Below are 16,648 nucleotides of genomic sequence, written 5' to 3'. Positions count from 1 at the left end.
GTATGACCAAGACGGAGAGGCATGTCTGGCTGTGACTTTATAGGTTCATGTACTTTTTCCAACCCACCCTCTCCACTCCCGTTATAAACCCCAAATATATACCAGTAGCTTTAAAATTAAAATTCATGCAAGTATCATAGATCTTTATTTAGAAGAATTGGTGAAAAAATGTCCCCTTGTTTTAGTTTCTCAGACAGGAGAAGCCAAGTGTCCCCAGGGTCACTCAGGGCTAATAATAGAGTCCACAGCTGCCTGGGCCCCTGGGGACACACATCCCCACCCAGCCCTGTGACAGGATAGCGACTCACTTCAGTTCTCCCAGACTAGGGAAATGAGGCTTTTCGGTGGGAATTGGCTGGCATTTGGCCAGCTTCTAGAGTACCGTCTCTCAACTGTGGTCCTTTTGATACGTTGGACCAGCTCATTCTTTATTGTGGGGACTGGCCTGTGCATTGTAGGATGTTGAACAGCATCTCTGTCCTCTACCCACTAGATTCCTACAGCACCCCACCCGCAGTGTGACAACCTAAAATGTCTCTAGATATTGCCAATTACCCCTGATTGAGAATCATTTACCCAGAACCTCTAGAGAAAGAATCTTAGAATGGTACCATCAAAGCAGAATTCCATGGGAGGAACGTTCCCCCTCTAGCTGGAGCTGAAATGACCAGGGGGCAGGAAATACTGGCTGTATGGTCTTCTCTGTAAGTGAGGCTGGACTTTTCAGGGTCCTGTATACCACATGGGACACTCCAGTCACTTCCCTACTTATAAAGCCACTGCTCCCTTCCCACCAGGGTTCTGAGAAATCACACCATCCTTTTTGAAAAGAGTCTGGGGCTTTTCCAGTCATGGAGTCATAAAAACCTGTTGCTAGAAAAGGTCTTAAGGGCAGGTGGCTGAGAACCAAACAGGAAGTTTTAAATGGCTTCGAGCTCTTTCTTCCTGCACACATGGTCAGGGTTGGGCTGGGCTGGCCAAGCATGTATGCAGAGGACAACAGCTCATTGCTGCTCAGAAATAGCCCAGGAAGGGAGTCTAGATCTCTGTGTCTGGGCTTGGTCCCTGTGTCCATCGTTCAGCACCAGCCACTAACTCTATGGAAAAACTAACCATGCCCCCATCCATACTTGCCTTGATGAACTGTCCTTTTTATCTGGATGAGGCCCTGGACCAAATCACCGTGTGGGTGGCAGACTGGTATAGAGAAGTGTATTAATTATCTGCTGCTGATTACCAAATTGCTCTACAGCAGAGTGGCTTAAAACAATACCGTTTATTCTCTCACAGTTTCTGGGGTCAGGAACCCAAGCTTGGCTGGGTGGTGCTGGCTCAGAGGCTCTCATGAGGTTGCAGTCAGGATGCTGGCAGGGCTGCTGTCATCTGAAAGCTTGACTGGGGCCGGAGGATCTACTTCTAAGGTGACTTAGATGCCTGGCAAGTTAGTGTTACTGGTTGTCAGGAGGCCTCAGTTCTCTGCCACATGAACTTCTCCATAAGGCGGCCCGAGTCCTGTCACGACATGGACTTCCCCCAGAGGAAGTAATGAACCAAGGGAAAGTAATATGGAACATCAGTGTCTTTTATAACTTAGCTTCCAATGTCACACCCCCCTCTTTTCCATAATATTCTATTGGCTACACCTGTCAGCTCCCTTGGATGTGGGAGGGTGAGAATCACGGGAGCCATCTTGGGATCTGGCTGCCACTAAAGCAAGGACTTTGGGATCAGAGAGACAGTGGTCAGATCCCTGCCCAACACTTACTAGTTGTATAAACCTAGGGAAGTTATGTGTCATTTCCAAGCCTCAGGTTCCTCATCATCTGTGAAGAAAGGCTGAGTACTTACCTCATACACATTTGCTAATAAATTCACTCGTTTTTGCATACATTTATAATGCCTGCTAGCGTCAGTCAATGGAGGTCCAGGAGTCCACAAGCCAGTGTCAGCAGCCAGAAGCTTATGGTCACGTGTAATGCAAGGTGATGAGGTTAGGACAAGAGAAGTGCTAGGGAAGGACTATGGAAGCACAGAAGTGAGGCCCCTACCTTGTATGGTGGTTGTGGGGTTAGAGATAACACAGATAAAGCGCCTGGCCCAAAGAGGCGGTCAGTAAATGGTATCGCTGATACCAATGGTATCAGGCAGCACTGATTTCCGGGAGCCCCAAGTTCTTCGTAGATTCAGCCTTCTGACTGCAAACACAAAGAATCCCCAGATGGCATCAGTCTGCAGACTTGGCCCTGTGATCTTCCCCCAAACCATGTGGGCTCTCCCTGAGAAGGCAGGCGAGACCTCTTTGCTCAGCCTGCCGGCAAGTCCTGAGATAGTTCCCCAGATGATAGTAATGAGAGTAATGAACAGCTATTCAGCACCTAGTGTGTGCCAAGCAATTGAACTCAGTGCTCTATGTGAATTATTTATTTCTTACAAAGATCTGGAGGCAGGAAACGTTATTATCACCATTTTATAATGAAGCCGAGGCCACATACTAGCAAACAGCCCTGGGGTACCTCCGCTGCACTGCCTCCGCGGGTTACAGCTTGGAAGGCCAACAATCCCCTTCTCCAGCGGGGCCTCAGTTGACCAGCTCTACCTCCTCTCTGAGGCCCTGGAGAACTGCCCACACCCCACCCCGGGGCATCAGGCTGTGACTCCCATCACATTCACCTGTGAAAAGCTTGCAGCAGCTCCTGGCTGTTCAGTCATCCTCCATCCATGCCGCAAGGAGCCCTAAGAACTTGCCGCACTGTCGTTAAAAAGAAGTAAAGTAAACCCTACTTGTTAGTTGCCATCTTGATTTTCTCCCACCCCAGGTATAGTGCTGCCCTGGGTTTGTATCGAGCCTCTTTCCACCTCCAGTGGACTTTTGCCCATAGCGTTTCCTCCTGCCCGTATGACTACATCACAGTCTTGTTACTCCTGTGTTCTGGACAGGGTTCTCTTGGTGCTGATGCCGAATGATGCATCTGGAGCCCTCTCTCTCTCCATCCCACACTTGTCCAGTCTTTGAGCGCTGGCTCAGTGGCAGAAGCCGGTCTGGGAGGCCACAGGCCTGTATTTTATTCCCAGCTCTTCAAGGGGCCTTGAGCACATCACTGTTCTCAATACCAAAACCACACAATAATTCTCGTCCCCTCCTGACCTACCTGGCTGTTGAAAGAATGCACACGATGTTGTATTTGTGCATTACATGATGTTTTCTTCACACCGTCCTTGTGCTAGATATAACTCAGGAGCAAGATTGATTGTATTTTGGATATTCCCAGGAGAGCTGGGAAAGGGAGAAATGTCACCAGGCAACATTCCGGGAACACACGTGCAAGCTCTCCCCTGCGTGGTTCCTAGATTCGGAGCAGCCTCAAGTTTTATGTTGTGGCCTGTGCTTTTCTAGGTGTTATATAATATTGCTTTCATGTACGCCAAGAAGGAGGAATGGAAAAAGGCTGAGGAACATTTAGCATTGGCTGTGAACATGAAGTCTGAGCCGAGACATTCCAAAATCGACAAAGCCATGGAAAGTGTCTGGGTGAGTGCGCTGGGGAAGCAGGTGGCAGGAGGATTTGCTTGGGTTTGTGTTTGTTTTGGTGCACGTGCGGATCGGGAAGTCATAATCGTGGTGCTTTTACCTCCTCTGAACTCTGGGTAATACTGATCTTGGGGCATGTTTCCATGTGGGATCTTGAATCTGGAAGTCTGAGAAGCTGGGGCCTAGAGTATGGGACGGCAGAGCCCTCCTCATGCCCCTCTGAGGGTGCCTGGTGGCAGCCGGGGATGGGGGGAGGCTGGGGGCTGGGGCCAGCACACAAGGGCAGAGGCTGTGCCCGCTTGCTCACCCCTGGGTCCTCGAAACCTGGCTCCGTGCCAGGTACATGACAGCTCTCAACAAAAATGCATTGATTATATGAACGAATGGTGAAAAGTAGCCATAGTTTGAGTGCAGCTGGGGATGAAGCTGGTTTTAAATAAGATTTTTAAACACCAGGAACAAGGGGGCTCAAGTCAGTCTGTACATGCCCGTCCACGTCTGCGGACACCAGTCCCAAGAGAGCACTGTCGTGGGCCTTACTTGGGTCCCGGGCCACCTTTGTGGTTGTGTTGCCTCCCAGGCCGTGAGTGACAGCCCTGCCTGAGCCACACAGAGTGGGAAAGGGGCAGCTCCCCTAGGAAAAGAGCGTGTTGGGCAAGCAACACCCACAGATGTCCTCATGGCCTCTCGGTGTAAGGCGATTGTGAACCCAAACGGTCCTACCTTAGACACCCTGAAATAATAACAAGTCCGGCCCTGCACATTGAGAAAAAGTGCTCTTGTGAGGTTATCTCAACGGATCCATGCATCCGTTCATTGAGGGAGGCAGGACAAGCACCCTTAGCCCCATTTCACAGGTAATAAAAGACGATGTTCTCTGTGTTTTAGAAACAGAAGCTGTATGAGCCAGTGGTGATCCCTGTGGGCAGGCTGTTTCAGCCAAATGAAAAGCAAGTGGCTCAGCTGGTCAAGAGGGATTACCTAGGCAAGGCCACGGTAAGTGAGGTCACTCAGCGTCCCCTGAGATCCCTCTGGCATGGGCCCTATGGAGCAAGGGGGGAGGGACTCTTGGGAAAAGGGCACCTGCCTTGTGGTTCTGCCCTGGGAGAGCAGCAACTTCTAACCCAGAGGGTCAGCAAGCCCATCCTTAGCCGCCCTCCACTTCTGGAACCAAGTACCCGTGAGAACAGATCCAGGGTGTGAGAAAGGAGGGAATCTTGGGGAAAACCACAGAGGGATGGGGAAGCATTGCTGACCGAGCCCTCACACCTTCCTTTCTCAATTTCAGGTCGTGGCATCTGTGGTGGATCAAGACAGTTTCTCGGGGTTTGCCCCTCTGCAGCCACAGGTGAGGCGGTCCTGTCCTTCTCCACGGATCGAGGTCTCCAGAGCTCTCTGTGAAACAGCCAACTGGGGAGAATATTTGTGCTCAGCTGCCTCGTTTTAAGGGCTCCTTCAGCTGAGCTCTCCATGCCTCTGAGGGTGTCTGCATGACCATCCTCTGTCATGGGTCCCATGACTGGTGGGGGAATGAGGCAGTTTTAGGCTTAATCTCAAGTCCTCAGGAAGCAACACTCCTGCTTCTCCCCAGATGCCAGGCTTCACTTCTCTAAGTTCTAAGAGAACTCCTGGGTGTATCGTCTCTCCCGAAGTCTTGACCATTCTCTCAGGAAATTGAAACACAGCTAGGGAAGGCTTTTTCACAATGCCTCTTCTCAGACACAGGACACAGGGGCTGGTAGGGGACTCCCATGGGGCCCGGGGCCTGAGGCCGTGGCTCTTTTGGCTGCATCTGTCTGCCAGCGTGCAGGAGATTTCCTCGGGAACACAAGTGGGGGACCCAGGGTGAACCATCTTTCTGCTCAAGCTGGGCTCAGAGACACAGTTCCAGATGGATTAGGTGACAGTGGGTTTAGAAATGTGAAGGCAGAGCTCCCTTATGAAGGGAAGAGGGTAGGGCCGGCTAAGGAAAATTCCAGCTCTGCTGCAAAAGAACCATGGTGGGCAGGAGTGTTGGCCCACACTAGCAGAGGGAGGGGTTTCTGAGCGTGGCAACCACGGTCCAGTGTCCACACTCCCGGTCACGCCGAGAGCAGCGGTGACAGCGTCCCGGGGTTAGGGAGATGACCGCTGGCTCAAAATGGGACCGACACCGGGGCACTGGAGGGTAAGATAAGCAAAGGAGGAGAGCAAGAGAGGCAAAATTCTTTGACCTCTTTCTTCACCATAACGTTGAAGAAGGCCTTGCGGGATTCCCTTGGGCTTCAGGGCAGCCAGGGGACTCCCAGAGGGGAAGAAGCCCGGAGAACCGGGCTCCGTGCTACTCAGTGTAGAACAGGGAACACACCTCAAAAGGAGAGTCTTGCTTGCTCAGTGGCCCTTGGGTTCATTTTTAAATACCCACGAGTGTCATGTGACAGAGCAGACAGTAACTATAGAGCAGCGCTTTGGGAAACTGTTCCAGGAAGGGGATGGAGCTCGAGGGCAAAAGCACCCTCATGACACCGTGTTGCTCTGTGACAGCTGAACTCCAGAGACCAGGTGTGGCTCAAGATGAATTGCTATGCTGGTGAAACCTGGGCCCTGGGAGCTGGTGGGAGGCGTTATTTTCCAGTGTTTAGTCAGGGTACACTGTGTCCTCTCCCTAGACAGTGTTCTGATTGAGCCAGAAATGCAGTCTTTGATGTTCTGGTCTGGAAGGAGGCTTAAATTACCATTAACCGTCTGTTCTGTCTTCCCCTCCTTCACTTACTGTCCTGCCCTTCTTCATTTCTCCTGAATGTTCAATAGGCAGCTGAGCCTCCACCCAGGCCCAAGACCCCAGAGATCTTCAGGTAAGTTAGATTTAGGCCAAAATGCAGACTATCCAAACTCCAAGCCTGAACTGATGGCAACAAAGGGCTGAAGAAGGTGAAGCTGGGGTCAGGGGCCAAATCTTGTGGAATTTAGCCCAGCATGTCGGCTCCTCCTGCTTTCAGGGCTAGAATAGAGTGATGCAGAGGACAGAGCCCTGGCTGTGGTGGGGTCGACCGTGGGTGTCTGGCCACAGCTGCGTGGTGGCCCCGTGTCCCCAGGTCAAGGTGCGCCCAGAGAGTGAGGGGTTGTTGCTGAAGTGCAGCAGTGCCCGTGGAAGGTGGCCGCTGGGGGCCGCGCGCTGACCTCAGGGCGGAGAGCTCTCCGCGGCCGCAGCCCCCTCGGAGGAGGGGAGGCCGGGCTTCTGGAGTCAGGCGAGCAGAGTGGGAAGCTGGAACGGCACGTCCTTTCCTGTGTGGGCGTTTTTCACTGCCTATTGGCACACATTTCCTGAAGAAGGAAGAGGAAGGACTCAAGAAAAAGAAGTCATGCTTCTGTAAGATGAGAAGCCAAGAATGACCTAACCTACAGCTTTCTTAAGAGTTATCTCTAAGTGAGGAAGCAAGCCTGGCCCCTGCACCCGATAGGGAAGTGTGTCACAAAAGGTGAAAAAAGTATATAAAAGCAACTATAAAAATCAGGGGGCTGGATTAGCTCATTCCTAAACTCTCCATGTGCTAGTGGGGGCAGTATCCCCTATATAAATGAATACGGTGTTTGGAAACAAAAGGAGGGGCTGAAGGGAAAGGAAGGAGCAGAGTGGGAGGGAGGGAGAACCAGCAAGGCCAGAGTGAGTGGAGGGCGCGTGGGCCTGCCTCAGTCACACGTTCCGGAGTGGCACAAATGGGATGCCCCAAGAGCAAAGCAGGCCTTGAGGAAACGGTAAAGGGGACATGACATTGTACAAGGCACAGCTAGGCAACCTCAAAGCCCTTTACTGTCCCCCATGCCTCACGGCTCATCTCTCCTGCTCTCTGTCCCCCTCCCGTGTGCCTGACCCACCCCCATGCTGGCTCTAGGTGATTGCTCTGCCCCCCTCCCCAACTCATCTTCCTCACCCAGTGGGCTCTCACCCACCTTCACCTTGCGCCCTTCCTCTGATTGGGCTCTACCCCGGCTTGGGCGCTGGCTAAGCATACCCAGGAAACTTCCTCCTCAGAAGGGAAGGGAGGGCAGGGATGGCAAGGCCTCGTTATGAGCGTTGTTATATTTCTTTTACTCTTGTGCCACTTGCACGTATGGCTACAGAGCACATTCACATGCTGTTTCCTACCGAGTCCCCTTGGGACCTCAGGCAGGCAAGCTCCCTGCTCAGGGTCACCTGGGCAGTTAGAAGTGGAGTTAGAAGGTGCCTGGAGTGAGCCGGCTCCTCGTCCGTAGTTGCTGGTCCATAGCGCCATGGGATGGGATGCGGTCCAGGCTAGACAGTGGATGGGATCTTGTATCTTGGGTCTACCCCCTCTTCTCCCCGCTGCCTCCCCCTGCAGGGCTCTGGAAGGGGAAGCCCACCGTGTGCTGTTTGGGTTTGTGCCTGAGACACCAGAGGAGCTCCAGGTCATGCCGGGGAACATCGTCTTCGTCTTGAAGAAGGGCAGTGACAACTGGGCCACGGTCATGTTCAACGGGCAGGTATTCAGAGGACCGGGGGTGGGCTTGGGGGCCCGGGGTCCTGGCCGCACATGGCAGAGCTTTTTGAGGAGCAGCGCCTGCTACCCTCTTTCGACCGTCCACCCACCCCTCCCCATGTCTCTGGGCTGTTCTGTGGTGTGGGCACTGATGAGCGCATCTTTATTCCCCGCTTTCTGGCTCCGTGGTGCTGCATTGCAGAAGGGGCTTGTTCCCTGCAACTACCTTGAACCAGCTGAACTGCGGATCCATTCTCAGCAGAAGCCCCAGGTACTGTAGTGCCAAGGTCTGACCTGTTCCCCCCACTTGCCCCCCAAGCCCCCCACCGACAGACCACGGAGGGGAGAAGAGCAGTGCGGAAGAGGCGCTGAAGACGCACTAGTCCCGAGCCCACCTTGCGTTGGTACCAGCTGCCCGGAGCGGAACCTGGGGATGAAGGAAAAAACCCAGATGTGCTGAGTAGAGGCATCGGCAGGACCTACCGGGGCCCCCCAGCTCTGTGATTCCTCCTGGTCAGGGGTGACTTGACCAAAGCTATAGCAAATGAATGTTAGGTCTTCCCAGAATGTCCTCTTCACCTGGAAGAATAGTCAATGTGTTGGCTGGTGAAATCCATTCAAAATTAGAAATCTGCTTTAGAGAGCAGGCCTTTCCAGCCACTGCTTCTGATGCCGCTGCCACCCCACCCTCAGCCCCCGTCTCAGTGAGCTGCCCTTCTGCCAGGCCTGGGGAGTGGTCTTTGTTGGATCCATGCGGATGTCTGATGGCAGTGGACCCTGTCTCTCTCTAGACTATGCAACCAGTTAGCTGTCCTCTGTGGGCTTGGCCCTCCCTGGCCAGAGTCACTATGTCCAGATGACTTGAAAAGTTCTAACTGCCATGCAAATGAGAAGTGGAATGTTTCTTTTGCAGGGGCAAGATGTGGAGTGAGAGGGTGAGCTAAGACAAGACTCAGGGTCCTACCCCACCTCCAGTGGGTTTCCAGTGCGGCTCAACGGGGTGATTAGGCAGCAAGGGCCTTTTACCTGGGGGTTAGGATCCTCATTTCTACTGTGATTTGTTTTCACCAGGCCAACCTTGCCTCCCATTTAACCAACACTTTCCTTAGTCTCCCCTGAATGTTCCCACCACGCCAGCTTTTAGGAAGTCGTTTGCATCTGGCTCCTTTCCACGGGGGTCTGCAGGGTCTCCCCTACCCCCAACTCCTACCCCTGCCTAAGAACTGCGTCTGAATGAAGGTTCTCACCCTCTCTTCCTGTTCCCTCCAGGAGGAAACCTCGCTGGAGTCTGATATCCCAGCTCCTCCCCATTCCAGTGCTCCTGGGAGACCCCAGTTGTCACCAGGTTTGTGTCTCTGGACCCCCATCCCAGGACTGGGTGTACTTGCTCTCCCAGCCTTCCAGGAAAATGTGGTTTCTTGTCCTCCCAGCATGCCACTCAGTGTATGACCACACGGCCCCAGAGGCCCCTCTCTCCTGTACCACTCACCCACCCCAAACACAGGAAATAGATGTCCTTTCTCCCTGCCTGCTCCAGAACACTCATGGGGCTTGGGTAAATGTAGCTGCTTTCTAGGGGACAGTGAGTATCCCAGCTCACTCATTAAGTACTGAGACCTCACCCCAGGAGGAAAGTTTCAAGTAATTGCTTCACATGTTTACTTAAGAGGGGGATGGAGTGGCTCTTTTCAAATGTCTGAGGAGCTCTATCTGGAAAGGAAACTGCTCTGCAGAGCCCTGAGGGCTGGACAAAGAACCACGGGGCAAATGTGCAAGGGAGACTCTCCTGATGTGTGGAGACGGCTGCCCTGGGAAGTCAGGGGCTTTTTGTCACTAATACAGATTAAGCAGATTCTGAGTAAGTGCTTGGCAGAGATGCACTGAATAGGTGGCATGTCCAGATCCTAGATCAGTGATTGTCATGCCCACCTGATCATTAGAATCACTTGGGAGGCTCCCCACCCCTATTTTTATTTTGAAAATATCAAGCCTACAGAAAAGTTGAAAGTATAGTACAATAAACACCAGAATACCTTTCACCTAATTCAGTAATTGTTAACATTTTGGACCATATACTTGCCCTGCTCCTCTCTCTAATAGAAAATTTTTTTCTAGTGGCTGAGCCACTTGAAAGTAAGTTACAGACTCATGACACTTCACCCTACGCTTCAGCGTCTGTCTCCTAAGAACAAGGACATTCTTCTGCATAAGCACAATATAATTGTTATATCTAGGATAATGTTAATATTATATCTTAATTATATAATATAAATTGTATATTTCATATTCAAATTTCTCCTACTGCCCCCCAAAATGTCCTTGATAGCTTTTTTTTTTTTTTTTTTTTGGTATTTTCTGTCTAGGGGTCCAGCAAACATATTAACCTAGGAAGATTTTAAGAATTTGGATTCCTAGGCCTTTGATTCTGGTTTTTTAGGACTGGAATCCAGCTTAGGAACCTGTATTTCTAGAAAAAACTTCCCAAGTGATTCCAGTGATCAGCTGGGTTTTAGATCAGTGGTCTTTTTTAATCATGCACCCCTCCCCACCATGGTGGATATCTTTATAATACCTTTACCTTCTCTTATATAAATTATATACATACTGCTATATTAATATATTTTGCACATTAGAAAACATACACAAAAATAAAGGACAAAATGAAAATAAGTGGTTCTAATATTTCTTCTAGTGGCCCCTGGCTCATCTTACACTCTCTGATTTTCATTTCTACGGAGCCCACTGCTTTAACTGACCTTTGGGGATCTTGAATGATACCACTATACCAGCAGCACTGCTGTTAACTGACTTTGGGGATCCCTCCCTAACCCCATGGGTTGGTGAGAATGTGATGGTCCTTTGATAATTACCTATATCCTCCCTAAATCAGAGACTTGGTTCATCTGTGTGTTCATGGCTTCGCCCTTCACATTGCCCCAGTGATTTACCCTGCAGTTTATTACGATTAGTAATCATCCCAGAGGTTAAAGGGTATGAAGTTGGGTGCCCTGTTCTAAGAGGTTTCCTCTTGTATATGGCAGGGGCTGGCCAAGGGTGTTCATTCATTATTTTCTTTTGTTTTATTCCTTACCTTCTTCATTTAGGTCAGAAAGAAAAAAAAGAGCCCAAGGTAACATTTTTTTTTTCCTTGTACTATTTCAAGTGGTAGAGGAAGGAAGAGCTTGGGCTGCCCACTTAAGCGTGTCCATGGGTGTGTCTCCCTGGATTACAGAAAGAGACCCAAAGGAAGGGTAGACCAGATGCTACCACACATACATGGACCAGGGACCCCCTCGACAATCCCTCCCTCCTCCATGCACACACTGCCTACCGGCCCATGGCTGATGGGCCAGATCTGAGCCAGCAGGAATTCTTGGTACTTCCTGGCCTCTCCCTGCCACGGGGTGCTCCCTGTGATCCGGCGTGTTTCTCAGAGGAAGCCTCAGACGCTCCTGAGTTCCCTTTGCTTGCTCTCCCCACAGGAAGTGAAGCTCAGCGTCCCCACGTCCTACACACTCAAGGTGCACTACAAGTACACGGTGGTCATGGAAATTCAGCCCGGGCTCCCCTACAGCCGGGTCCGGGGCTTGGTGGCTAAGAAGCTGGAGCTCCTACCGGAACATACTGAGCTGAGGTGAGCTCCACGCAGGGAGCAGTTAGGGGCACACCTGGGAGCCTGCTGCTGGCCTGGTGGGAGGGGGAGGAGGATGGTTCTGCACTGATGCTCTCTGACTTGATTCTTCCTCATGATCTCTACCCAGCTATCGGCCTCGGGACAGCAGTGAGCTGGTGGTCCTTTCAGAAGACAGCATGAAGGATGCCTGGGCCCAAGCAAGAAACTACTGCCTGACTGTGTGGTGTGAGAACACAGTGGTGAGTGCGGTGAGCCCAAGGGCATCTAAGGCCACGTTTCTAATGGGCCACTTCCTCAACAGCAGTTCAGCATTTACCCAGCACCTCCTGTGTGCCTGGCACTAGGCTTGGTGTTAGGGATACGGTGGGTAACGAGCCTCAGCTCTGCCTCCGTTCCATTGCATCCTCACCTGGGTTGCAGCCAGGAGAGGGTTTCCCACAAGAGAGGAGCAGGCCCAGGCGCCCAAAGAAAGCTTCTAGTCCCTTCCATCTGCTGCCACACCTAATTGTTTCAATGTTTAGACCCATCACTATCAAGCAAGGTTGGAATGAAGTCATAGCTTGAGGCTGAGCTCACAGCCATTCTTCACCTTAAGTTTCCACGGGGAAGAACACTTGGGAGTGAAAGAAAGTAGTGAGCATTTTTTTTTTAAATTTTTATTTATTTATTTATGCCTGTGTTGGGTCTTCGTTTCTGTGCGAGGGCCTTCTCTAGTTGCGGCAAGCGGGGGCCACTCTTCATCGCGGTGCGCGGGCCCCTCACCATCGCGGCCTCTCTTGTTGCGGAGCACAGGCTCCAGACGCGCAGGCTCAGTAATTGTGGCTCACGGGCCCAGTTGCTCCGCGGCATGTGGGATCTTCCCAGACCAGGGCTCGAACCCGTGTCCCCTGCATTGGCAGGCAGACTCTCAACCGCTGCACCACCAGGGAAGCCCGAGCATTTTTTTTTTTCAATTTTTTATTTATTATTTATTTATTATTTTTATTTTTGGCTGTGGTGGGTCTTTGTTTCTGTGTGAGGGCTTTCTCCAGTTGCGGCGAGTGGGGGCCACTCTTCATCGCGGTGCGCGGGCCCCTCACTGTCACGGCCTCTCTTGTTGCGGAGCACAGGCTCCAGACGCTCAGGCTCAGTAGTTGTGGCTCACGGGCCCAGCTGCTCCGCGGCATGTGGGATCTTCCCAGACCAGGGCTCGAACCCGTGTCCCCTGCATTGGCAGGCAGATTCTCAACCACTGCGCCACCAGGGAAGCCCAGTAGTGAGCATTTATTTCACAAAGAGATGCCTTGGATAAAAACCTCCTACTAACAGCAAGCATCTATTGAGAACTTCCCATGTGCCAGATACCGTGCAGTCTGTGTATTAATTCTCACAATCCCAATAACTCTATGAGGCAGGTATTGTTATCCTATTTTGTAATTTAGGTAACAAGGCAAAGGGAGGTTAACCTGACCAAGATTACACAGAGCCTGCCTGTACTCTTGAACACCTCGCGATACTAACAGTAGAAGGGCAGGTTATCTATAGGATCTGAGGTCTAGAAAAGAGTTAACTGACTTTCCAGTAAGAATAAAGTCAGGGGTTAGGAGCAAAGTTCGAGGCTAGAAGTAGTAGCTACAAGTTATTACTCTTGGACTTTGTCCCTTAATCTCTCAAGGAAAAGTTGCCATTTCTTTTCGTTGTAGATGTTAATTCTCTCCCCCAACAATGGTCCTTGGAAACCATCCATCTGCTTTCTGTCAACATACTTGTTTGCCTTTTATGTGATTTCACATTAGTGGATCATACAGTATACACTGATGTATTCTTTTGTGTTTTAGTAGTCCATTCCTTTTGAATGCTAAATGGTATTCCACTGTATGGATACCACAATTTGCTTATTCATTCACCTGCTGGTGTACTTTTGGGTGGTTTCTAGCGTTTGTCAAGCGACATTAATTCTTCAACCAACATTTGCTGGGCTCTTACTGCTCTCCTAGATGGGCACTAGAGATATAAAAACTAGTTAAGACACAGGCCCTTCTTGGGGGGAAGACAAGGGCAAACAGATGACTAGAAAGCATGTGTTAAGTAAACTGACGGAGATGCACAAATGCCTTACCGTGTTATATAAGCACTCAGGAGGGCATCTCACCCAAAAAGGCTGGAGGGAAGTGGGACAAGTCAGTAGCCTTCCTAGAGAAAATGATGCTGAAATTGTCTTGAAGCTTATCCTGAAAAAGGTACACAGAAATTAGCAAGGTGGAGGAGGTTAGGATGGATGTATTACACAGATGGAGAGAACAGAGGGAAGACCACAAGAATCAGCATAATGGGAAAGGGGGCTCAGTGTTACTGGATGCAACTGGGACAGTGGCTGGAGACAAGGTGGGAAAGGCCACAGGGCCAGATCAGGGAAGGCCTTGTACACTGCTGTGCTAGGGTGATGCTGTGAGCAGGGAGAAAATAGTGAGGCCTTGCTTTGGATTGATGATTCAAGGGGCGCATGAGCGAGGCAGGGAGCTCAGCTAGGCTGGCCGGTGGGCTTCCTCTGAGCACTCAGCTCCCCATCCGCAGTCTGGAGGCTGGGGTGTCCCGACCAGAGTGCATGAGTCTGCAGTCTCCACTGTCCAAAGCTGTTGTTGAGTAGGGTCCCAGTGACACTTCAGTTCTCCCTCCACTCACCTGTGTTTCCTGCTTCAGCATTTGTCGACTGTGGCATCTGCAGTTGTATCAGTCTAGGGGGTATAAAATTAAATAGTTCCTAAGTGAATCCTTGGTCAGTTGCTAGTTTTCACCTGCAAGTAGATTTTGAGACCATGGAAATGACCAGAGTGGGAAAGCTATTCCAGACCATGCAGGCCTTGGGCCCACAGTGGAAGGCAGAGTCCCTCCTCCAAACCCTCATCCCTACAGCTGGGCAGGGGCTTCTGCTCAGTTAGGGAAGGGTCTCTTTGGTAGGTTCTCACTCAAAGGCAAATGTTCGATGGAAAAAAAAAAAAAAAGAATGGGAGGGGAAGAATTAAAGAGGATGGGCCTGGAGGAAGGCCCTGTAGTAAACCCCACAAAGTAACCTTGTGGTTATCTAAGAGTTCAGAAAATTGCCTTCAGGAAGTAGAGACATTGGAGCTGAGACTTGCTGGTGCCTCTGGCTGAGAGGAAAGGCCCAGGACCCTGAGGGTAAGTGCCAGTGCAAGGGGTCCCTTGAAAGTTTGAAAGGTCACTCTAGGTTTTCCAATTGTCTGTTTTTGGACTAACCCCTTCAGTTCTGTCTTTAAAGGATTCTGCTTAGGAGTTCTGTTCTAAATGTGAATTACTTCACTGAAAAGGGTTTTTTTTTTTTTTTGAAGAACTTTGTCCTACACGCCAATTACCCTGAACATTATAATTTTTTTTAAATTAATTAATTAATTAATTAATTTTATTTTTGTCTGTGTTGGGTCTTCGTTTCTGTGCGAGGGCTCTAGTTGCGGCAAGCGGGGGCCACTCTTCATCGCGGTGCGCGGGCCTCTCACTGTCGCGGCCTCTCTTGCTGCGGAGCACAAGCTCCAGACGCGCAGGCTCAGTAGTTGTGGCTCACGGGCCTAGTTGCTCCGTGGCATGTGGGATCTTCCCAGACCAGGGCTCGAACCCGTGTCCCCTGCATTGGCAGGCAGATTCTCAACCAGTGCGCCACCAGGGAAGCCCCAGGTTTTTTTTTTTAATGTTTTAAATCATTGTTAATTTCTGTAACAATTGTTAACTCCTGCAGGGAGTTTCTGATTAATAGATTTGGGATGGCGCAGAAAATTTGCATTTCTATAACAGGGTGCCCAGTGTTGTGGGTACTGGGGAAAGGGTGTTGGATTTGAGAGTTAGAAACCCAGGTCTGACTTTGGGTTCTGGCACTTACTTGTGACTCAACCTCTGTTTCTCCATCTGAAAAGAAGTATCAATAGTACCTATTCTACCTTTTTCAGGATTACTGTAAGGTTTCAGTAAGATTTTAAGACTCTCCACAGTCCTGCAGACCTTTTGGTTTCATTTATCCAACCATCCTGTGTTCATAAAGTACATGCCAGGTCTATGCTAGGTACTGATCACAAACTTGCCTTTCTGAGTTTATAACCCAGGTGCTACACCGACATTTTGCTGACTGATGCTGACTTTAGTGATGCTCAATGTTCGCCGCAGGAAGTTAGGAAAACTAACAGGCCTTTTATTATTTCAGGGTGACCAGGGCTTTCCAGATGAAACGGAAGAAACCAAAAAATCTGATGCTAATAACCAGACAACAGAAGCTCAGCTTAAGGAAGGGAGCCAAGTGGTAGCACTCTTCAGCTACGAGGCTACCCAGCCAGAAGACCTGGAGTTTCTGGAAGGGGATGTAATCCTGGTGATATCAATGGGTAAGTGCTACTCCTGGATTAGAGTAACTAATTCACACGTTAGCAGGAATAAATTCAAGAGCAGAGAGAAGAAACCATCAATAAGCTACAAACTTTAGCCAATGGTTTCAATATCCTGCCTAGCTTTCAGCCGGAGGGAGCAAAACTGAGCACTGACCTTTCCATCTGATGCTCTCTCCTGGGCAGGGAAGCAACAAATGGCAGACTTAAATCGCATTTTGATTATTAAAGATGGTTTTGGAAGCCATGGATTCTCATACCAGAACTAATGAATTGGAAGGTGGCTAGAATCATTTTGCCTTTGCACCGAACCACATGATACTGATCTTCTGCAAACTACAGTTCTTTGAATTGATGTACTTTTCGAAGATGAAGGAAGAAGGGGATAAATTTTGCCTTAAGAAGCAACTATGCAGAATTGCTCTCTCTGGCGACTTTCCTGGATGTTACAAATCAAACACATTAAACACTGAAATAAGTGGAGGGTTCTAATTTAGTTCTTCTCAAACTTAAGTATGCTCATGCATCCTTTGCAGTTTGTTAAATAAAATTCCTTGGCCCAGCTCCAGAGATTCTGATTCGGGTCTGGGGTGGGGCTCACTAATTTGCATTTTTAACAAGCTTCTAGGTGATGCTGGTCTAC

The 16,648-nt window shown here is 50.1% G+C and overlaps 1 protein-coding gene across 3 annotated transcripts in view; it reads left to right on the top strand.

Annotated features, from left to right (window-relative positions):
• Positions 1-16,648, top strand: part of NCF2 (neutrophil cytosolic factor 2) — a 28,384-nt gene that overhangs the window by 9,602 nt on the left and 2,134 nt on the right. For all 3 annotated transcript variants that reach the window (XM_068538414.1, XM_068538413.1, XM_068538415.1), the window contains 11 exons: positions 3,395-3,529; positions 4,418-4,525; positions 4,818-4,877; positions 6,320-6,363; positions 7,870-8,011; positions 8,210-8,278; positions 9,277-9,352; positions 11,112-11,137; positions 11,490-11,641; positions 11,769-11,880; positions 15,828-16,005. In XM_068538414.1, the coding sequence (XP_068394515.1) occupies positions 3,395-3,529; positions 4,418-4,525; positions 4,818-4,877; positions 6,320-6,363; positions 7,870-8,011; positions 8,210-8,278; positions 9,277-9,352; positions 11,112-11,137; positions 11,490-11,641; positions 11,769-11,880; positions 15,828-16,005 (1,102 nt within the window). The remainder of the gene's footprint in view (positions 1-3,394; positions 3,530-4,417; positions 4,526-4,817; positions 4,878-6,319; positions 6,364-7,869; positions 8,012-8,209; positions 8,279-9,276; positions 9,353-11,111; positions 11,138-11,489; positions 11,642-11,768; positions 11,881-15,827; positions 16,006-16,648) is intronic.

This window comes from Eschrichtius robustus, chromosome 3, assembly GCF_028021215.1.
Source record: "Eschrichtius robustus isolate mEscRob2 chromosome 3, mEscRob2.pri, whole genome shotgun sequence".
In the NCBI taxonomy this organism is placed as follows: Eukaryota; Metazoa; Chordata; class Mammalia; order Artiodactyla; family Eschrichtiidae; genus Eschrichtius; species Eschrichtius robustus.
The sequence above is the reverse complement of the archived record's forward strand: the minus strand, read 5'-3'. Positions and strand labels throughout refer to the sequence as shown.